This window comes from Rhamphochromis longiceps, linkage group LG23 (genome assembly GCF_057381845.1).
Source record: "Rhamphochromis longiceps isolate RC_006_pf linkage group LG23, R_longiceps_female_GT1.1, whole genome shotgun sequence".
NCBI classification, from domain to species: Eukaryota; Metazoa; Chordata; class Actinopteri; order Cichliformes; family Cichlidae; genus Rhamphochromis; species Rhamphochromis longiceps.
Genome location: NC_140578.1, coordinates 2,186,802 through 2,210,783, shown reverse-complemented (window position 1 = coordinate 2,210,783; position 23,982 = coordinate 2,186,802). Strand labels below are relative to the sequence as shown.

Here is a 23,982-nt window from a genome sequence, read left to right as displayed (position 1 = left end):
ATGTGGTCGAGTGATTTATTGAAATGTGAATGAATGGCGATGTGCTTGCGGAGAATGCCCGAGACATGATTGGACTCGACACATCGAATGTGTAGCGCGGCCTGATATATTGCAACCAGCCTCATCCACATAACTGGAAACTGGACCTCGAAGCCCACGGAGAGCAGAAAAGAACACACTTGGCACGGCGAGGAGTGAACAAATCTAGGGGCACCACGGCATCGCAGTTGCACCACATTTCTTAGGCGGCAGCTTTTTTACCCAGAAGGCTTTGTGGTCTGGTCCCCCTCCAGAGGGTTGCATAAATGCACTCTCTTCCCCTTCAGCCTCCTCGAGTCCTTGGGCTGGTGTCGATCACGGTGCCATGTTGACCTATTGTTTAATTTTGCTGGCATGTTTTTTGTTCAGTACTATAGCACTTCTGGCATGGAAGTATTTTGATTGGCAACTCTCTGGCCTTCAGCAATGTTTATTTGTTGTCACGTCAGAGTTATAGAGTTGCCAGTGTGTGCCACAGTAGGCGTGATTCTTTAGACAGCTGTGTCAACTCTTGGGTTGTGTGGAATAGTTTGCCAGAGAGGGAGAAGGGCCTTCACTTCTTTTTTTTTTTTTTTTACCTAACAAGCCTGTGCGGTACAGAAACGCTTGATTCCTCCTGTTCGTTATGTTAGGTCGTCACACACACGTTTAAATCACTGCGCAAGATGGAAAACTAACATTCATCTTATCGGCTGAAACAACAAAAAAGGGAATGCAGAAGAGAAGAGTGTGCGTGTCTGCATCACAATGAAAATAAAACTTGGCCGCTTGTAGTACGAACTATTCTCTGACCGCAGCAAGAATCCAAATTTTAACAAAATAAACACTTAAGCACTTTTATACTGTTAAAAAACAGCTACTGGCAATGTACTTTGGTTTACTGGGTAGATGCTGTGGTTAACTAGTGGGCGTGTTTTTTTTCTTTCTGGGGCATAAATGGTTAATGTCAGGAACTGTGGTCAGAGCAGGGGCATCTTTCCAGACCTGTGGCAATGTGCAAAGATGCCAATTTCTCCATTACCAGCAGCCTTAAAGCACTGAAATGAAATCCAGTCCCAAGACGTGCAACGTTTTGAGCAAGCAGGGTGGCACATTTTCTTGGAAGGTTTTCAGTCTGCGAGATTAAGGGCTATGCATGTAAAGAGGAAGCAGATCAACACAAGGCAGGTTAAAGTATAAAAGAATTCGAGTTACGCTTAAAAAGGAAAAGTCACAGAAGAAGGAGAAAATAATGGATGGCTGGTTGGAGCCAGTAAAAACAGACTAATCGTCACATTGGACTCGTTTTACAGCATGTGTCAAATAATTAATAAGAGTCATAAATCTCATCAATTAAATGTAATTATTTTTGTCACCACTGGCTCTTGGTGAATTGGCGTCTATCATCCCCCAATACCAACAGTAAAAAATGGAGACACTAAGGCAGACCTTCCCAAAGTGTGGGGCCCGCCCCCTGGGGGGGGGGGACGAAACGCTTGGACACTGCTAGCGCTGCGCCCACAGAAACACAAAGCAGGAGATGAAGCATCGCTGCATATGTTTCCAAACCAACTTCATTCTAAGGCTACGTCCACGCGTACACGGATATTTTTGAAAACGAAGATTTTCCGTTTTCGTTTTTAAAAAAAAATCCCGTCCACACATAAAAGCCAAAAACGAAGGAAAACGCTGCTAGGAACATGCCAAAGCAGCAGGTGGCGCTATATTCCTATCCGTGTAGAAATGTTGGCCAATCAGAAGTCAGCCTGGGTGGGAAAGCGTAAACAAAGATGGCGCATAGAAGCAGAACTGAGTCGTATGTGTGGAGGGACAGTAACTGTGTGTGTGTAAGCATTTGAACACTGCAGAGAGTAAAATTAACAGTAAGTATTTTGTCTACGTCCGCCATTGTAGAAATTCATTTCACCGAAACAATAACGTGGCGCACAGTGTGACGTCAAAAAATGCGCACACCTTTGACGCTGCGTTTTCTCCGTTTACCTCGTCCACGTGTAAACTCAAAAACGGAGTTTTTGAAAATATCCACCCTAGCAGGAGTTTTTAAAAATCTCAGTTTTCAGTCACCGAAAACGCCGTTTACGTGTGGATGAAAGGCACAAACGCATAGAAAAATCTGCGTTTTCAAAAATACCCGGGTACGTGTGGACGTAGCCTGAGCCAAAGACTAGAACATATGATGAAGCAAATCTTCCCTTTAGCTTCACCTACACAAGTGCCGAGGTAGGTCTCCCTGCAGATTTGTTTTCCCTTCGTCGGGAGCAGCGCTGGGCTGTTCAAATCACTGACAAACAGGATCCCACATTCTTGATTTTTAGTTCACAAACACTTGTTTTAATGAGTAACTACTCCTGCAGATAGAGACAAAATACTGTTAATCTGCCATTCTGCAATTCATCTCATGTAAACAATAACGTGGCGCACAGCTGACGTGAAAAAAGGCGCATACCTTTGACGTTGCGTGATGAACACTGTATTCCTCGTCCACACGTAAACGCAAAAACTAAGTTTTAAAAAATCTCAGTTTTCGCTGATTCGAAACGCCGTTTAGTGTGGACGACACAGCTGCGTTTTCAAAAATACCCATGTAGGTGTGGACGGAGCGTAAAAGAGTTAGTAGTTTAATTTACTACTACCTGTAATTTGTTGCACATTACTTGTATTTGCTTAATTGTTTACTAAATGTTTGAGGTGTGAAATAAACCGCAATGGGGCAAAATATGGGCGTGTGTGGTTGGAGGATGTGTTTGTGCGTGCACGCGCGGGGGGGGCAACATTTTTCTTGTAAAACAAAGGGGGGCCCAGCAAGAAAAGTTTGGGAACCACTGCGCTAAGGTATAAAACACTCCATTGCAGTGCAAGAGGAGCTTATTGGCTGAAGAGGGTAAAAGTGAGACAGCAAGAGAAAGCGAGAGTGCGAATGGAGGCAAGTGTGAGTGAAAGGTGCTGAATAGATTGAAGCCCGAGTGTTAGAGGATGCCGTAGCTCATGGGCCTGTCAAACAGGATCCTGCATTGACTGCCAGTAACATCAGTCCAGGCGCCGGCTCGGAACACAGATCATGTTTAGGATTTTCATTGCGTAACCCCCAGTCTGTCTTTTTCATGGCGGGTTCGGATTTCGTGAATGGGTTTATAATTAATGTCTTGATGGTTACTAATGGCCGTGGCCCTGCAAGCTTTGTGTTGCTCTCTAATTAGCCATTATAAATGCTTAGGATTGCTGCGACTGTAACCCTGCTGTCATGATACAAAGTGGGATGGCTCTTTCAGGAGCTGAACGGAGGCATAATAGGATCATGTCTCATCCCCAAAATAAACACCCAGAATCCTTCTCAAACACAGCGGTCATTGAATCGTTAGGGAACACTGATGCAAGGACACTGTCCAAATCAATTCTTTAACAATTAAATTAAGTCAGATGTGGAACAGATTTGAAAAGAAATAGTTTTGAGACAATAGTGTTTCTCACTACATTGCTAAAGAGGACAGTCGTAGGACCAACAGTTCTGCGACTGAGTGCAGTAAACTGTTGGTCTTATTGGCTTTGAAAACAGCGACCAGGTCGGCAACCGATCGCAGTGTTTTCTTCAAAGCAGCTTTGGTGCAGTAAGACAGTGATGAAACAGCAATAAGATGGAGTCAGTCTGCAATGAGTTTCCAATTGAATGAGGTCAAATTGACAATTACATGCAATCTGTGCGTGATAATAATGCAAATAGCTGTGATAATTCAGCAAAAATCACAAATCTGTTGCCGTCTTCACACTCAGAAATTCACATTAACTGCTTATATTCAGAGTCCAACCAGAACCACACAGATATTCAGAAATTTCTCCTCAAATAGCGACTGCAGGATGGCGATTATCTGCAAAATGACATTGCTGTTATTTAGCAATGTAACTGGAATACAGCTGGCAATCTCCTATTGCAAAAAGATGCTTTGCAGCTAAGTTGCGCTCACCGCACAGGTTGACTCAACCTGATCCGTGTCTTGGCAGTCGGTCTGCTTTTATAAAGGAGACGGCAAACTTTTGCCACAATCTGAGTTGGACTGAGGTTGTTTGAGGGCCTGTTGCCTCCTACCAGGCGACCTGTGAAATTACCTTGCAATCAAAAGTCATGGCCCAGAGGTTGAGCACGCAAAGAAAAAAAAACTCAATGCAACCACCGATTTTTCCTTTTTGCAACGAGGCTGCCGATCTATTTTTACTCTCGTGTCACTGAGGCACGAGCTGTTTGATATGTATGCAATCAATAATACTGCTTTAAAATGAACTGCAGATTTGGCTTGTTTTCATTCAGTCGAGTATAAAATATGTCCACGTGAAAATTATTTCTTAACACCCTGATCCTTTGCCCAGAAGGAAAATTAAATATGCCAGTGCAATTTAGCTGGAATTACGTTTGGTTTTTCCACTAACGCTTCATGATAGCGCAGTAAATATCCTTTTCCCTGTCAGCTCACTTCATCTCAATAAGAACGTGACCCTGGATTTTTTTTTTCCGCCTCAACCTGATGAACCCGTAAAACCCGGGCTGCCAGGTTTAAGGGGAAATCACATCTTAGCTCCCTAATGTGAAGCAGGGCTGCAGAGCTGGTCGACATTTGAACGGAGGTCTCTGGATCACAGCAGGTTAAGTGCTTCCATGAAAGCTCACCGTGTTGTTGTGCACCCAGGCTTGCACCGTGCCAGGCCTCCACCGCGGGAGCAGGGGTTCAGACCCATCACTACACTTCCTCCTCAATCTTCAGCAAACAGCGTGCGAGAGAAACAAAACAGCTGGGCTGGCTCATTATGTGAGCCCCATTTAGTCATCATAGGAATGCTTCCTGTTGTGCCATCCACGTAGTTTTTAATCTGGCCCCAAAACTATTCAGGCATGAGTGCAAAATAGCTGTTAAGAACAATTTCTTTAGTCATTTACATGACTACTTCCTCCCACCAATTTATCGGCTGAGCTCTTGCTCTGTTTTCTTGTTCATTCGCATCTGGACAACACTCCCTCCCTCGCAGTCATGTGTGTGCGTGTGTGTACTGATATCTCACATTCATAAATCAAAAAAAATTAGGCAAAGTAGAAAAGATGCTTCAAAGCAGGCGGGTGTGAATTAATTTTTCATCTTATAAACAAAAAAAGCCGCTCGCTATTTTTGATTCTTTTTAATGCTCAATTCACAGCAGATGAAGCTGGCTGCTAAAAGGATCTCGGTTCACACTGGAAATGATATGTGTAAACTATGTAATGCGAATGTTTTAGCCAAGCTGTGTTTAATTTTGTATCTTGACGAAGCGCATGAGAAACCTGCCTCTCCTTAGCTGTCTCGTTGAATCATATGGATATAATTTCATCCATTTACGTTTTTCTGCTCTTTGCTGTGGTTGCCACAGGGCATTTGGAAGCCGGCAGATTAAATGCACATGTTTCTCTCATCCGCAGCCGGGGCACTCTGCTCCACAGCCTTCCCTCGGAACAGATCCTGAAGTGTTGGTGGTTTTCCTCGTTGGTCAGGGCAGAGAAAGACACCTTGTGATAAACCAACTCATTCCCTCAAACTCCCTTTTTCATACCTATAATGTTATACAACCTGCTTTTGAGCATTGGCACTTTATACCATGTTTTATTTGGCAGTGTTTTCATTTGCAACCAACACTTCTTACCCTCATCTTGCCTGCTAAGAAGCCTTAATGTATGCATTGGGTTAAAACTAATTATAGAAAAGAAGTCGTGACTGTTAGGCTCAGAGAATCTTTTAATGGGGAACCCCCAGAACATGAGAAATGGGGAATTTCATGCTAGTTAGCAATTAAACTCGTTAGTGAATGTGCTGATGTAGAGATATGTGATGTAGGAGGGATTTGTAGCAACTCCATTAAGGTGAGCAGAAAATCCTGGAGCTATTTTTGGGGGGAGGGGAAATGACTTCTGTCAATGATGACCTTGGCTGCAAGGGCCACAGTCAGATATTATTTTTCAGGAGAAAGAAAAACCTCTGATTTGCTTCTGATTCTGTTCTGCACCGCTCCTCGAACACCATTCATCAAGGCTTTTAATCAGATTTCTGTTACACATGTCAGCAGCCATATTTCCCGCAGCACCCGTCCATAACGGCCAGTTTGTTCCCATCATCCGCAGCTCCGGCAGGTTGCTAATGAGCCGCTGCATGTGAGGAGAGCGGTACACTGCTGCCTTTTAGCTCTGAAACTGTTTGGCCTTTTACCTGCCAGTCAGGAGTCATTTCCCATGAAGGCCTCAGGCACGACGCACCGCCACTCTTCTGCATGCTGGGCCCATAATCTGTCTGTTGTGATCGGCGGCCTGTCCACCCTTTCAACCCGCTCTCGCCCCCTTCAGCCGTGTCAGGACCCCGCTGTCATGGCCAATGTTTACTGTGCTACTGAGCACCCCCCAAATCAATGGTGAGATGGTGTCAAATGGGGCTCAAATCCCACCACGCTGCCAGCGCCGCTCCCCTCGTGCGGTCATCTGCTGGTTTACCTTAGACAGAGGTTTTCAGAGAGGAAAACTAAACATGTTTAAAGCAATTAATGTGATTAGCTCCGCCTAAAGTGTTTGCATAGATAACATCAAAGGTAAAATCCACCCTGTGTTAGAAGCCTCAGCCACCAGAGCTCTCTGTTTATACCACTTCAGCCTGTGTGTTTGCTATGTGTGTTTTAGTCAGCTTCTCATGGATGATGCAGGACCCCACTGATGTACAATATATCTTCAGTTGGAAATGAAAACACACAGCATGACATATAAAATAGCCACGATGAGACCAAATATGTCCACGTGAACACTTTTAATCCCCTTGGACATTCAACACAAGCAGTATACATGTATTTCATTTAAACACCAAATGAAATGAAGCCGACAGGGATCATTTGGACCCGTAGATCGGCCACGCTTTAACGTCTTACTTTAGCACAACGTTTTCATGCAGGGTTTCTGGTACAAACTCATGCTTAGAGGTGACAGTGCCTGTTGGTTTCTCAGCAGGCAGGAAAACCTCATACTCTGGCTGTCTCCATGCAAACTGCAAGTGGTGATCCCGCAGTAATAATGTGCTTTACAAGATTAACACGGTTTCCCCAGCGGACCCCTAACTATAATTCAGCCTCAAATTTATATTGCAGAAAAAAAGGAGTGAAAGAGGGATTATTCCCTTATACATAAATAAACTTTTGGCACGTCAATAATAGCCATTTTTGTTTTCCGAACTCGAACGCCCGGCGCCGTGTTTCAGCAGTAAGCAGAGACCTTGTCTGTCGCGAGTGGTACGGCAGCGTGGATGTTCATTCGCACAGATTTTATTAACTTTTCCCACCGTTGCTGCCTCTCTTGTTTTCATCCAAAACATTTGCCTGGTATGACTCGAGAATAATGTTTTCCCGCGTTACAGCATTGTATGATGTGAACTCTTTAAGACATTTTTATAGCTAAATGCTGAACCCCAGACAGCATGTGTTTGTGTAGTGTTGAGGAATTGTGAATATTTTTCCTCATCTTTCATTTCAGTCTGGCAAGCAGACGTTTAGCTGTGATCGTACTGCAAATTTTCTGCATTTCTTTATGCTTACTTTGATAGCATCTCAGCTTTACAAGCTTATCTTTACCCAATCGAAGCTCAGCAGTCAGGGATAAATTATGAAGAACTTGAAGCAAGTTTATTTATATGCTGGAAATAAAAAATATTGAAGCCTTGATTTTAGCATTATGGCTGTTAGGGGAGAGCAATATAGCCTCAAAGTTGTAGGAAATTTGCAATACTGGTATGTATGAAAATAACAAGAAAAATGCTGAAAAATACTCTACTGGCTTGCAGGCAGCAGCATTTATTAGTGCAAAGGGCATTTTCTATCCTTCTTTTTTCCAATGAACTGCTGATGATAGACGACCTCATTCGAAGTGTGAATCTGTCAAGGTGCCAGCAGCAGCAATACAGTACAATAGTCGTGACACAGGATGAGTCAAAGGTAAACACTGGTGTTTTTCCCTGGAAATTAAGTAAAAGTGCAGCATAACTGCTTAACACGCTAACAGTCACCACCTTGTTACGCTTCAGAAACCTGTACAATATTGTCACATAATAAAAAATGGAAACTGAAAAATTCCTGGGATGTTGTCTGGGGTCGAACATTTGATTCAGCTGCTTAAAGCCCTCTTTTAGCTCCATGTAATTGCATCAATAACCTTCCTGTCATATGGAGTGCAACCAGCGAGTCTCCTGCGAGACCTTTCTTGAGTCATTTGTTTACTTTTGGGTTGCACATCAGCAGCTGCTAGCATCTCCTCCTTTCCAGCCGTCACAGCCCGGCTGTACTCGACGGTGTGTTTTTGCTTCAAGTTTTGTTGTTTCCACCTTTGTCAGTAACAGTTTTCTTCCATATTTTATTACTGTGCTTTGTTGGAGATCTAGCCTCTTGTAGCCAAACAACTTCCATACTATTAAAGAAGCTCTCGTTTTAAGCACCATATCATCGCCATGACATGCTACCGTGCTGACAGAGATGTTTGGGCTTTTGTTGTTGTGTATTATCATTTTACGATTGTTTTACATCATTTTAATTTTTCCGTGCCAAAAGTGGCTGTATCAGCTAACTAGAGCACATTTGGCTGTGAGGTGCATCCATGGAGTGTAAAGTAGCCTCACCTTTATGGATCTGGCTGAAGTGCCGATAAGCTCATTCTGTGGCAACGGGTCCATCCATCCTGAATTCACAAGAGTCAGTACTCCGTCTTTAGAAAGGTCCGAATTGAATTAAACTTGCACACAATGATCGCCAAATGGGTCTTCACACAAACTGTGTTCAAGTCAAGCACATATGTGTTGTTTTATGGACGTTAACCTGTGAGTTGTGAATGGTACAAGAGCCGGATGAACTACTATGTCATGGATGTTCTAGTTTTAACTCACCAAATGAAAGCCAGTATCCTTCCTTCATATTTGTCAAAGAATTGAACAAACATATGAACTTGTTTACTTCTGCTGTAAAGTTGAATCTATGAACTTTGAGTCACATTTGAATCCAGCTGGAGGTGGCCTTACAAGGAAGCGCAGACGTTGACGGTTTATCAGCTGCATTTTTAAACCAGAGTTTGCAGCTTGACTGAATGAATTTGTTTATGGGCCCTTTGGCACGTGTTGACTTAACCTGAGGGCCTCAGTTTTATCCATTTACAGCACAATGAGACGAGTACAGATTATGCAGACCTTGGCTGGAAATGCTTCATTTCAAACTTCAATACATTTTAATTGCTGATTGTTGAAAACTGATGAGAAACTGTTTCTCAGGTATCATAGTGCCACCAATATCCAGCTACAGTTTGGTGAGAAAATACAATTTTAAGGCATTAATAGTCCCATCTTTCTTTCTTTTTTACCAACTTTCAGTATTTTTTAGTCAGTCTCATTTTTATTTTGCAAATTATGATGGAAATCAAATGGAAAAATGCAACTTATTAAGGTGAAAGGAAGCTTTTGTTCCATAGTCATCCACCCAAAGGTCTTACAAACTTTATGAGGAGCTATGCATTGAGTAGCCATAATTGGGCAGATTAGGACTCTCTTACTGAGCTGCTCAGTCACATGCATAAACCTGCAGATCAGCATGGTCACCCAAAACGGCTCTACCATGTCAGGCTTAGGTTTCGCCTATATTAAATGGAGCCTCAGTGAATAGAAGGTCCTGCCTGCACTGTGCGAGTGAATGAAGAAGACCAGGGATGAGTATTGAGTCTAGATGTAGCTGAAGGACCGTTAGAAAAATGGTGTCACTCTCTCCTTAGCTGTAACCTGACCTGTTGTCAGGAGGCTTCGCTAAAGGTCAGCGTACAATGGATACAGCAGAAAGGCCACAACACCCCTATAACAGCCTTGGAGCTGCAGTTTTATTTTGGTTGAGATCCATTCAGGCCGCTTCCAAAACTGGTTTTGAGTGGAAAAATTGTTTCCTGTATGAGACTTTGTATAAAATTTATGGTTTAAGAATTTTATAGTCATATTTTGACCAGAGTGGATGCTTTCCTGGCTCACTCTGAGTGTTTTAAATTTTATTTTCTTGACATGGTTTGAATGAAGCCCTCACTGGGTGACAGAAAAATGACTGTTCAGAAGAAGAGTCCTGACACAGCTTTTGCTTTTATACCGAGTGATAGTAAAGTGCATGAGGGTACGTACAAGTAAATAGAAAAAAGTACCAGTGAGCTGAACTTCCTTTTCTACTGTGCACCAGTAGACTTTGTGACTCTTTACACAGCATCCACTGTAGGGGGGCTTTGATGGGGACTGCCCTTTCCACCAGCCTGCTGTGTTTTCTCCTTAAGAGAAGAAGCGGATATGCGAGAAGCTTCATGAATCATTCACATGTTAACAAATCTGTGGTGTTCATTGGCAGAGTGGTCGGGATCAAATGAGCCAAGCTGGGTCGGCTATGAGCTTGTTTACAGTCACTGTCACTTGTCAGTCTAATGAACTATACACAGCAGCACACTTATCTCATGCTATGCATTACAGCCCATTAACTGCTGCTGTACGGCACACTCCAGTTTCCCGGCAATTTAGATGGCAGCCTCGAGACAAGAGCACTGCCATGAATGCGGCTGTTTTTCAAGTGGATGTGCTTTTCAACAAAGGTCTTTGGATCTGCAACATAATAGCCATGGAAAAAAAATGCTCGCACTTACACCACCCACATTATTAAAGTGGACAGTTTCTGCTAATTCCCAGGTCCATCTTTTATTCTCTGCTTTACTAGAGTGGCTTTGCACGAGTGAGTTCAACATAATCTTTATTTCTCTGGTATTGAGTCTTAGTGCAAAACAAATTGTTTGCAAAGTTGCATTTAAGCCAACTTTCTTCTGATTGGCTGACCCTTGTAACCGAAAGGTTTGAAGCCTGAGCTTGTGAATCACAAGTTGCTATCCTCGTGTTTAATCTGAGCATCTCCCACCGTAACAGCGTAAAAGGTTTTCTTTAAGTATTTAATTTCTTTTCCATAACTAGTTAATATATCGTTTACAGTGAGCTCCATCTGTGTGAGTAATTATGAGACTGAAGGAAACAACTTATCTCTGAGTCACATGCACACACATATACACAACCCACACGGTTCTAACGTTTGCCAGCTTTACACTGATTGATTTCAATTCTTTTGTGTGCATGCATGTGGGCTTTTTGCTTATTTTTCCTGTGTGGTCCTGTGCATACCTGCCAAAGTGTGGTTGCCTTTGTGCTCTAATCTCTGTCTCCCCTCCTCCACAGTTCGAGGGCTGTAACAAAGCGTTTTCTCGTCTGGAGAATCTGAAGATCCACCTGAGGAGCCACACAGGAGAGAAGCCGTACCTGTGCCAGCACCCTGGCTGCCAGAAAGCTTTCAGCAACTCCAGCGATCGGGCCAAGCATCAGCGCACTCACCTGGACACGGTCAGAATCCAAGCCTCTGCTCTCTCACCTCCCCCCTCCCAGCCTTTCACCAGAGTGTTTAATCTGAACATATGTCGTCATTCACTTTCTTTGAAATCCATTTCGGGATTAGTTTGAGGAACTTATCTGGATACCGTGCTGCAATTGCATCACATCAGCCTCAATGTCAGGATGGATCAGGATGCTTTAAAAAAAGGACAAAAAAAAAAAAGACTGTTTGGCAGGAGTGTGAAGGTGGGCAGAGGCGACTTCTGTTGCCCTCTACTTAGCGCCCACACTGATCTTTGAACTTTCAATAATACATCGCTGTATAGTTTCATTCATTTCATTTCATTTGGTAACTTCTGCCCACGTTCAGACATGTAAACACTTGACAGAGTAATCCAAACCACCTTTGTTTTAGTTCCTGCTGTAGTAGGCGTCTCCATGATCATACACAACCAAACACAGACTACGGCTGCCAACAATAAACGTGACTTTTTGAACGTCCCCTCGGTGTGTGCGTGAGTGTGCGTGAGTGTGCATATCGTGCGGTATCCCTGCTCTGATTTTACAACATTCAAATGCCTATTTCCACATCGTGACAGTGTTAGACTTTAACTTGCTGTCAGTCAGTGAGCCGTGTGGCATTCTCACCCACTTTCCTCTTGCAGTGACATGCCACAGATCATTAAACGATCAGTGTCATTTGGCCAAGTTGCAGCTTGTGCCATAACAGGCTTGGATTGGGACTGCAGGCTCAGACAGAGCTTTGTCTGTTTCTCTGACCCGTGGAGCGAGAAGGAAAGGTTGAGTCAGCCATTGCTGCCACTCGTCATGTCTCAGTAGCCCCACCAATTTACCACCCACTTTATCACCATCCGTATGCCAGCACAGCTAGGGAGTAAAGAAGTTGTTGGGCTCAAATTATATTCTTAAGTACGTTGGGTTTCCTCTGCAAGGGAGAGATTTTTTACTTTTTTCCCCTTTAAGTCAATAAATCGAATCCCAATAATTTTTTTCTGACATCTGAATCTACAGTCTGCGTTTGAAAGATTACTTAAATCTGATTTGAAACAACCAGCTCAATATGTGCCTCCCAGTAAAACGCTGGACTAGAGCACTTTTAATCGTACAGTGCCCAACACCATCGGGTGAGAGCGCGACTGTGATTAAGTACTCATTTACTTGAATTTTGTGTAATTTTTAATGTATTTCTATGTTCTACTTATGCTATATCCTATTTTAGATGCAAATATTCTGCTTTGCGCCATTACAGATCAATCTACCCTACCACCATTCCCTACCAAGCATACACAATTATGCACCACTGCTTTTCATGCACGTTGATGGTTTTCTGCACCATTTTTATTTCTGATTACATTTCTGAGTTCAAGGTGTGTAAGTGTGCGTATTATTGAGTAGTTATTTGAAGGAGTATTTCAAATTTGTATATAATGGACTTAAGTCCCTTTATAAAGGGGGCAGCTGTGGCTTACATGGTAGAGCCTACAATGCTAAAGCTCAGTGGGTCAATTTTTGTTCCTCTAGTCTGTATTTTTATCGGTTTAGCCGATGGTGCGATATGGCAGCCTCGCTTCTGTCAGTCTGCCCCAGGGCAGCTGTGGCTGCAACTGTAGCTGCCTCCACCAGTGTGTGAATGAATAGTGGAATTGTAAAGCGCTATATAAATGCAATCCATCATTATTATTATTATTATTATTATTATTTTGGAGTAAGAACCAAGAGTTGCCTCCAAAGCATCAAAAGTACTGCATGAATGTGTCTGACTGACTGAATAAGACTTATAAGCTATGAGTGCTTGATTTGATTGTCAGTACCAGTCCATTTATTAAAATTTAATTGTTTAGAAATAAATAGGAAAACTAAATTCAGGTGTTGTGCCAAAAAGTGATCGTCGGGCAGAAAGTGATCCCCGTGAGCACGCAGCTGCTTAAAGCTGCAGCGCCCAGATGACTTACAGCTACTTCTGTGCAACTGATACAAGACGCGGTAAACTGAACACCGCTTCAACCGTCTGTTTGTTGGAAAATAGTAACGGACCACATTTTCTTGTTAGTAACGGTAACGGCGTTGTAACGATAGGAATAGTAATTAGTTAGATTACTCGTTACTGAAAAAAGTAACGCCGTTACTCCCATGACTGAACACTGGTAATGCTGAGCGGTTAGAAAAAGAGTAGCAGTGGTCAGGCAGTGTCACCCTTGATTTTCTTCCCAGAGAAAGTAATTTTAGCAGTATTTTTGCAACCAGAATGTTTCCCCCTGTTTTCACTGAACTGGCCGTGCACCAATACTTTTCTATATGTAACAGTAAATTATCAAGTAGTAAGAGTAGAAATGTTAATGCAGACGTTGTGTTATTCTGTCAGTGTGGGATTTTCTTCCACTGCACACTCTTTCCACAGTAGTCCAAACGATACAGCTAATCTGGGACCCCGATGCTCATGGCCTCACATTAACACCCCACGATGGCTTTCACTGTGCTGCCCAGTCGGCTGCGCTGCCAGAAACACTGAGGAGGAAAATCATTTTAAAGCTTAATTATATTTATCCTACACAGAAGTTTTACTTCACTCTTTTATTTTTCTTTTAAAGTCGGCGCTCTGCGCTGTATCGAGTCGGTTTCTTGGCAAAACAAACAGAGATGAGTGGCATTATAAGCACTTTGGGATGACAACAGGTTACTTAGAGAAAACGTTAAAGTGCAGAGATAATAAAGTCTGTAAAACTTATGTTACTGAATGTAAAAAGTAAAAAAATCTCTATCACCATCCTTCATTTTAATTAGAAAAATGTGAAATGAAAGTGGTGTACTCCATCACGGTGTATGCAGTGTGCATAATCACATAAATGCTTAATTATTAAGAATACTCCTCAACATGGTTGAATAAGATCATTTATACACTCACTAGCTACTTTATTAGGTACGCCTTCTAATACAGGGTTGGACTACCTAATTCTTCATGGCATAAAACTCGAGTACTGGAAACATAATTCAGAGATTTTGGTCCATGAATATTGTTATATACAGGATAGCAATAATTAGATAGGCTGTGTCATTTATACATGTGCCCAGAAAACATCCCCACACTTTTACAGCAGCACCAACCAGCTTGAACTGTTGATAAAGGCATGAAGGATTCATGCTTTCAGGTTGCTCACATCAATCCTGACCCTACCTTCAAAATGGTGCAGTGAGGTCGTAGTTTCCTGTTCTCGTTCTTGCTGATGGGCACCTTGTGTGGTCTTCTGCAGCTTCAGCCAATCTTATTCAGGGTTTTATGTGATCTGCATTCATAGATGTTCTTCTTTAGTTACTGTTACCTTCTTGCATCAAAAAGGCATTTCTGTGTCTTATTGAATGTTTTCTGTTTTCAGGCCGTTCTATGTAAACCGTAGAGATGGTTGTGCAGGAAAATGTCCGTAGATCAGCAGTTTCTGAAATACTCAGTTTGAACTTCAGCAGGTTGTCTTGAACACGTCTATATGTTGCTGCCGTGTGATTGGCTGATTAGACATTTACATTAACGAGCGGTACCTAATGAAGTGGCCAGTGAGTGTATTTCTTGTGCTGATATATTATAGTGTTTGTCTTTAAGTCTTTATACATTATTAATCATGCAGTATCGGTGCTGTCAGTAGCAAGAGAGATGGGTTTCATTGCTGAGTGAGTGCAACTGCAAGTGAAATACGATGCTTTAAACCCTGAAAAACTAATAACCAAAGAGATGTTGTGGTATTCAAATTTTTGTCAACTGATTGTCTTTTCTTTTCATCCTTTGTCTGGTCTTCCTTTTACCTCACATTATGTGTCTTTCTCAGCCGAAAGGTAGGACTTTATCTTTGCCTTTACTTACATAAGTTTCATATTTACTGCATGTTAATTTTTCTCCTTTCCTTTACAATTTTCTTTTTTAGCTGCTTATATTATTCTGTCTCTCTGTTATTAGAAAAGCTACATTTATACATTCTGCTCTGATAACTGAACAGAAATATTTCCTCCCTCCTCCCAGAAACCGTATGCATGTCAGATCTCCGGTTGTACCAAGCGCTACACGGATCCCAGCTCCCTACGCAAACACGTCAAGATCCACTCAGCCAAAGAGCAACAGGTGCGTAGGAAGGTAAGACACTCTCTGCTAGAGTGAGAAACAGGACAAAACACCTGTGTGTAGTCAGAGGTTTAAAAAGAAACATCATAGAGGAACCAAAAGTATGTCAGCTGTTACCGCTGACATTTGTTGTTTTCTTCATTTTTAAGTAGCAAATTAAAGCCAGTGGACACTTAAAAACTGCTGCGTCATGGTTCATTTATTCTTAAATAAATTGTTTATAAAATCGAAACTATTGAAAGTAGAAGGTTTAGTGAAACTACGGACATTATTAATTATGTTTAAGGCTAAAAATAATATATTACCTGTGTTTGGGAGGTGAGGACAGCTGAAGGAAATATCATTTTAAGCATCAGCTCGCTGGGACCACGGTTACGGGTATACGACTGTGGAACTCTCTTCAGGACCGGATGCTGCAGAACCTCCGTTCAGACTTCTTCCATCAGGAAGGTGGTTCTGCAGCATCCGGTCCCGTACCAGCAGACTGAGAGACAGCTTTTTCCTCCAGGCCATCAGACTGCTGAACACTTCATAGACACCTCACCTCCACTACTAGAACTTCAACATTATGCACTACATACTGTCCATTAATGCCACTGTTTTGCACAATATCCAACTACCAACCTCTGTATATTTAATATATTTTATTTTATTGCTTACTCTATTTAATTTGTAAAATATGTGCACACACACACGTAGAAAAACATATTTAGTATACACATCCAGTAATGCATATACTATTATATATTGTACATATATTTATTAGTCTCAGATTTAGCCATTCTTATATTTTGCTTGTTTTACATTATTGTATTTTTGCACAACTCTGCTGCTTGTGAAGCTCGCACACAAGAATTTCACTCGCATGTGCTGTACCAGTGTACCTGCACATGTGATGTGACAATAAAAGTGATTTGATTTGATTTCATTATAATCTTAAGAGTTTTACATTGTTTTAAAAAGTGTTACATGTTTAAAACGATAAATCAATATGAAGAATACGCAATAAATTCGAGCTAACTCCTTATTTTATTTATTTATTTTCTCCTTGTTATTATGTGCTGAGGTATTTGCTGTTTGGTCTGATAAATGCTCACGTGTTCATTGGTTAATGGTGCCCACTAGTTGAAATGTAGATGGGGGGGCAGGGTTTAATAAGAATATTTTCTTCTTCCTTCTCCTTTTCACTCATGGTTGCCGTGTTATATCAAGGGAAAGCCTGGTTTGTGTGTATGAAAGGATAAAACTGTTGAAACTGTTGAACCAAGTGTGAAATAAATAAAAAATGAAATGAAATTTTGCAGCTCAAGCTGATCTTTTTCTGCAGCTAGTTTCCTGCATGACCTTATTCGGGTCATTCGGGTAGAGCTGCAACTTTAACAAGATTTGTTCTTTCTTAGGTCACATTATCTGCAGATCCATCAAGTTGCTCTAACTGAGGGGTTTTGAAGCATTTAGCTGTGTAGTGGAGTATCTTTAGAATCATTTCCCCAACAATAGATCAGGTTTGACCACATTTCATCATGCTTGGTCAAAAGCCCATTCTTTCCCTAACTGAAAGTGGGTAAATAAGAGAGAGAAAGGGCCCATTGTTGTGTAAAGGGCTGGATAGTGGCAGGCTGGATGATGTGTTTCTTTGCTTAGTGTCGTAAAGGGAAACACATGTGTGCTTGTAGCATTGTTAATAAGCTGTAGTGCAGAATACCCCAGTGGCCAGATGTTATGGACAAATGTCAAACAAACGCTCTTACTCCACTCTTGGATTTGGCCCAAAGCAGGAAAAAAAAAACTTTAAGAGTGTCGCTGTGGAGAAAGCAGAGCCCCAATTACTTGCAATGAATGCTTTGCAGGGCTGTCTTAAGAATCCCCACAAGGACACATTTACTGATTTACGGCATCTAAATGTGAAATCAAAACATGGAAAATGCCAGCTGTAAAGCTGTTAGGTTTAGCTTTTTTGGGGGAGGAGTTAAATCACTTGTGATTTGACTTTTCAGCAAAGCCAGAATCTTAAAAGATACAAGCCACAGATAAAATAATCTGTTCACTTACTGCTCTGAATGAACTCTGAGGGAATAATCTGAGAGTCGAGTAGATGGGATGATACTGCTGCTGAACAAGGTTTCCACCCACAAACTGACCACAATATCAGAACTCAGACAGATGGACAAACAGACTGAGAGGGTTGCAGTGATGTTGGAAAATAAAATAAAATCTTGGATGACTTTGTCCTTGCCTGCAAATCGAGTACCGACACTTGACTTCAGTCGTTCAGAGGGTCCACAGCAACACTGCCAGGGTTTTATGCCTCTTGGCATCATGAAGTTATCACTCATTATTATTATTATTATTATACACTCAACTGAAAAATATGTATTAGTCAGCATAGTTATTATCTCAGCACGATTACAAAAACACAAACTTGATATACATTTAATGATGAAAGAAACTCGCATATTGGATTCAAATGTTTAAGAGTTGCACCAGCTGCTCTTTGGTTTAAACTAAGCCTGCTTATAATAGATGTTGGCCAAGTATAAACATAAAATACAAATTTTTCATTTAAAAAGTGTTGCTCTGCACAAACTGTAGAGATTAGTTTTACTATTACAAGTTTCACTGTTAAGTAGCTGAATCAACTAGCAGTGCCGTCGATTCAGCAGATTTTCAAACACAACCATCTCTACAGAGAACGCTCTAAAAAGAGAGAATGTCCACTGAACCGCAGTTCTCTGTTGATGCAAGAGGTCAAATGACAATAACTAGACTGCTTTGAGCTGATAGGAAGGCAAGAGTGACTCAAATAACCACTCATTACAACACAGTTGATGGTCGACAGCAGCAGAAGACCACGTGAGGTACCGCTCCTGTCAGAGAAAAACTTCAGGTTACAAATTGTGCAGGCTCACCAAAGTTGGCCAACAAGAGATTAGAAAAACGTTGCCTAGTCTGATGAGTGTCCCTTTCTGCATTCAGATAAAACATTCAGAATTTGGCATTGCTCCTTCCTGCCTTGTACCAGCCATTCAGGCTGATGGTGTTTTAATGATGTGGGGGGGTGTTTTCTTGTCACACTTTAGTACCAAGTGACCAAAATTCAGTCACCACAGCCTGAGTATCGTTTCTGATCATTCCCATCACAGAGTGTGCCCATCTCCTGGTGGCTGCAGGATAGCACGCCATGTCACAAAGCTCAGATCATCACTGTGCTCGCTCGGTCCCCAGATCTTTGGTGAAGTGTTTTCAGTTTTCAGTTTTATTTGTCATATGCAAGTTAGCACAGGGTCAACATCGCAATGAAATGTATTTGACGAGCAGCAGACAATCACTCAGCAGAATGGTACAGTAGAAAAAAATGTAATAAAATAAAATAATAAAAAATAAATAGAAAAATAGTAAGAGCAAAATATTAATAAGGTGTAGTAAAAGAAAAAAGAGATTTTCAGTTAACTGACTAAATATATGTATATGTGTAGATATATAAATATATGTACACACAGATATTGCACAGGAATGAGCAGCAGTACAAACTAAACAGTACAACAGTTTTTGTTTTTTGTGGCAGTTGTTACAGTATTGCACTTTTTCTAAATATAAATATCAATACAGTGGAGTGACCAGTGCAGATTATACAGTGTGGGAGATTCACGTCATGGATGTGGAACTGACAAAATCTGCAGCTGCAAATCTGCAACATCAAAATACACCAAAAAGTCATTTTTAAAAAAAGCATCCCTTTTATTCTGCAAAGCAGGTCTGAGCCTGTGCTGTTAGCCTGTGTGGTCATTATGTTTAATAAGAATAATTAGAAGGTCAGTGGTTCTAACCTCTGCTCTTCCCCAAACCAAAGATCCTAAACCCCCCATGTGTGTGTGTGTGTCGGTGGGGGCTTTTGCCTTTATTGGACAGTGACAGTGGAGATGGACACAAAAGAGCGAGAGGGGGGGGGAAGACACACAGCAAAGGGCTGCGGGTTGGACTCGAACCCCGGCCGCTGCTTTCTGGCCTTACAGCATGTGGTTGCCTGCTCAACCAAAACCCCAGGTTGACCCTGAGGAAGTTATTGGTGTGTTTGTGCAATACATAAAATGTTGTATGTGCAGAAAAAGCGTTTCTCCTGTTGTGTAAAGTGTTTTGGCCCATATAATCCGAAAAGCACTATGTAAATATCAGTTTAGTTTATGAAGCTCCTGCAGCAGTGGATTCTTCACCAGGACCGTTGCCATCACTCTCCTTTAACTTGTCAGTAAATGTTGTGTTGAATAGAGGATGAGGTTAACAGTAACTGGTTGTCATTGATCCTTGTCTCTGTAACGGTGTATAAGCAGATGCCAGTAGGATCGTAGGTCGATTCCACTGTTCTCTAGTCAGTGTCTTATTTCTCGGTGGCCATATTTGCTTTATACACTGGAGTCTGAAGTCTGTTTTTGTGCCTACATCAGATAGTCAGCTATACTATCCTATTCTCTCTTTTTACATCTTGGCAGAAGTCCTGTGTGTACCTCAGCAGCTATAATGTTTTATTACATAGAAATCCAGTAATGTATACAACAGAGTTCAGCTATTCCACCGATCCATAAGGCAGATGTCTCATTTTGTCAACTGACACAGGTTTCATTTGGTTTGAATTTTATCTTTGTGCCGTGTGATCTCGCTGAAATGTGTCTTCAGTTGCCCCCATTAAAGTTGGCAGGGAAAGAAACAGGAGCAATCTCACATTGGCTCTGAGTTCATACCAATTATGTCTAAGGCCAACGCATGACTCAAAAAAGAACATATGATCTTTCCCCCGGTTCCCCCTGACTGACAATTCTATTCTCATTTGCTGATTTACTGTTTCAGATCAACATTACAATCACATTATTGCAAAAAGATGAAGCGAACGCTCTCACACACACGAGGTCCAAGCCACGAACAGGCCAAACTGAAGTCGTCTTGTTCTTCGATTGAGTAATCTTGCAGACCAGATGGAGTTCTCTCCATTTAAATGGCTCATCATCATTTCTTGTAAGCATTTGAAGTTTATTCTTATCGTTGCTTGTTTTTCTCAGCTTCGGCCCTGCCCTCACCTGGAGCAGGATGTCCTGAGCGACTGTCTGTCCATGCAGCACCTCCAGAGCTCCACCTCTACGCAGCACCTCTACAATGGCAAAGATGGCCATTCTCCTGCATTGGGCCAAGACATGTTCACAGGTACACACCTGTCATCTGTCATTCTCAGATCTTCCTCTAATAATTGATCTCTTAATTAATCGGTTTCTTTACCAATAAAACATCTCAACTTTCCACTTATTTTTCTCATAAAACGAACAAAAATTGAAGTTCGGTAAGAAAACATGTGGCATAAATACAAAATATAATGTGTCACCAGTAGTAGCAACATCATTCATGGTTAAACAATTTCAAATATGAGTGAAATCGACTGGCCACATCTCAAAACATCGAAGCCCAGGGAGTATTTGTTCCAAAGCAGAAGAGCACGCCAGCAAGTGAGGTCCAGACCGCCAGAAATCCCAACACCTGGCAAAGCAATCACCGAGTCATTGGTGGTAATCAGCAGCCATGTCAACATTCCTGCAGATGTATTGTGGTAATTCTGCACTCTCAGGCAGTGAAAATCATACTTGGTGGTGCCTTTGGTCAAAAGATAAACAATCCACACCACATAATTGAACTTTAATTGCTCGTGCAGATTTTATATCAACATTTTAGCCGTTAGTCCATACTTGAGTTTATAAGGGAAGTGTTACAGCCTTGTGCTTTTGTTTGTTTGGTTTGGATTTCATAACCATGTCATGTTAACCTGTCTCCCTGTCATGCAAAGACTGCAAAAACCATTAGCAGCCACTAGAACTGGAAAAGTTTATTCATCACATGTGGCCTTTAAGCTTCTTTTAAACTTCCATTTTTCTAACTGATGAGTTTGACCGTCACTAAAAGTCAGCGCCACACTGAATTGGGAACAAGAGAGAGATAAATGGATTATAACCATCCTAAAGACGAGAGAGATTCCCTGCAGCTTCCTCCCTTTATGGACACATCTGTCCTTGTTTTCTGCCTCTACCACAGCCAGGCTCCCCACTGTTGTCTGTTATTGTTGCTGGATCTCGGCGCACCGTTGATGACCATGAAAGCTCAACTTCTTGGCTCTTTACCTCTGCTCCCCTCTCTTTCTGAGAGATGTTGCTTTCTGTCTTGGTTTAAATCGTTTAAAGCCCCAGAGGAGCTAAAGCAGTCAAGGACGCCGTGTTATTCGAGGTCAGAAAAGGTTAGACTTCAGGATCTCTATTTACACGACTTTCTCTTTGTTCTAGAGCCAATAGGATGCATGTAAGTAGTGGGCCAAAGTGGGCAGCCATCCCATCATTAACACTTGTGGAGCAGAAAATGAGTCATGCTTCCAGTCAGAGCTAAACTTGTTTTCCTGTTCACTGCTTATAAGTCTGTTCCTATTCACATGTCTGCAGCAAGAGTTACGAGAACCCCCCCTCTCTGTTTTATAGAGCATAATTAGAGTGTTCCCTGATTAACCAGAGGAAGGACTCATCATAGTTGAGTACAGAGGTTTATGTGCTCCTGCTGCTATCCTCTCAGTTTCTTCTCACAGAGATTTCTTCCTGAACTCAACAAGAAGCTTTTCAAATCCGCTCGACAGCGTCTTTGGTACATAATCCCACTCTAACTCTTAAAGAGCAACATCAGATCCTTTTTGTCTTCCTCCACAAGGAACTGGTGATGAAATTGAGGCAATCACAGCCATTATTTGTCGACTGTTTTGCCGGTGTGCTACCAGATGTTGGGGCTAAAGGGGAAAACATTTAAGGTCTGTGATTGATGATTTCGGGGTAATGAATCAAGCTTGTAACCATTTCAGAGCGCTGTCAGATCAGGCCTCGGCATGCTTCCACTTGAGAACAGCTGGCCTGAAAACTGCAAAAACCAGGAGCACCCATCTTTCCTCTTCCTTTCATCTCCTCCCGTCTTCTGCTCTCGTTGCCAGTTAACTGCCCCAGACAGTCAATGTGCTTCTCGCTGTTTGGATGCTGGGAAAGAAATCAGCTGCTAAACTTAGCAGAAGATGCAAAGAGGAAAAAAAGGAAAGATCAAGTTGACTCTTGCTTAACAAGACTGTCCAGAGTGGGGCAGGCAGTTCTCGTCCCTGTGGATGATGATTTTTGATTAAATTAAACTGGTAGAAACATGACTTTGAGATACTGTCCATCTGGTGTAGATTTTAGTGGTGGTTTTTTCTTTTTAGGCCTGGCACGTCCTCCGCTTCTTCAGTTTGTTCAAGTTCTGTGAGCACACACTGAACACCATGTCAACAAATGCCAAGTTTTATAGCTGTGTGAGAATCACCTCGTTGGTGAAAAAAATACTATTTTGTGTAAGTCAGACTGTTAATTTTTTGGCCTTTTTTTAACTAAAGAAATTAGAATAAAATATGTGTTTTTGTGACAGGCTCATTTTTTAAGTTGTTTGACGTCTTCCTCTGAAAACGGTTGGGTTCAATGACTTGACTGAAAATGAGTCAAAAATCCCACGGACTAATCTCAAATCCCGTGGTGATAGAGCCTTCTCTGTGGCAGGTCCCAGACTTTGGAATAGTCTCCCCTTAAATATTAGATCTGCACAAACACTTGAGCAATTTAAATCATTACTAAAGACACATTTCTATGCCCTGGCTTTTAACACACTATGACCCAAGTATTTTGGTCTTATTTGAATTAGTTTAGTTATTGTTTTAATACTTTTATTGTCCTATTATTGTTTTTTATTGTTATTATTGTATTACAGTGTTGCTTTTTAATACCATTTTTATATTGTTAAGCACTTTGTGCAGCATCGGCTGTTTGAAATGTGCTATATAAATAAATTTGACCTTGACCTTGAAAAAGCACCAATGTCCAAAGAACGACTTTTACAGACCTTCAGAAATCCTGGAGAACTGTTGCTCAAGACATCTTTAACCCTTTATTGACCAAGATTTATGCAGGTCTGAGGGATACATGTATGGTAATGTGAATGTGGCTGATTTTTTTCCTGTCTGTGTTCGAACAGTGCCTTGTGATACCGTAGTACACCAAACATAAAGTTTGTCTTCTCTTCTTTCTGAAACAAGGTGGATTTTGTCTCCAGCACAAACAGCAGTGGAGTTGGGATCATTTAAAAAGTGCTTGTAAAATGGGCCTGCCGGTGGACCCGTGTTAAATGAAGCGTTAGAAAATTACGAGAGCGCCAGTGGAACCAAAATATACAGAAATGAGGGAAGGCTCAAGACTTGTGCACAGTCGTGTGGATCTCCAAAGTCTAACTAGCCACATGTTAACAGCAGTAAGACAGTAACAGTTCCACTCGTTTGTTTTATCCTTTTAAAATGAACACCCCTGGGATTCATTTTTG

General features: G+C 41.6%; 1 protein-coding gene across 1 annotated transcript in view; it reads left to right on the top strand.

Moving 5' to 3' along the window:
- The window catches only part of glis1b (GLIS family zinc finger 1b), a 77,725-nt gene that overhangs the window by 42,096 nt on the left and 11,647 nt on the right, over nt 1–23,982 (top strand). The window contains exons 5-7 of the mRNA XM_085397792.1: nt 11,304–11,465; nt 15,481–15,591; nt 20,631–20,772. Coding sequence (XP_085253918.1) covers nt 11,304–11,465; nt 15,481–15,591; nt 20,631–20,772 — 415 coding nt within the window. The remainder of the gene's footprint in view (nt 1–11,303; nt 11,466–15,480; nt 15,592–20,630; nt 20,773–23,982) is intronic.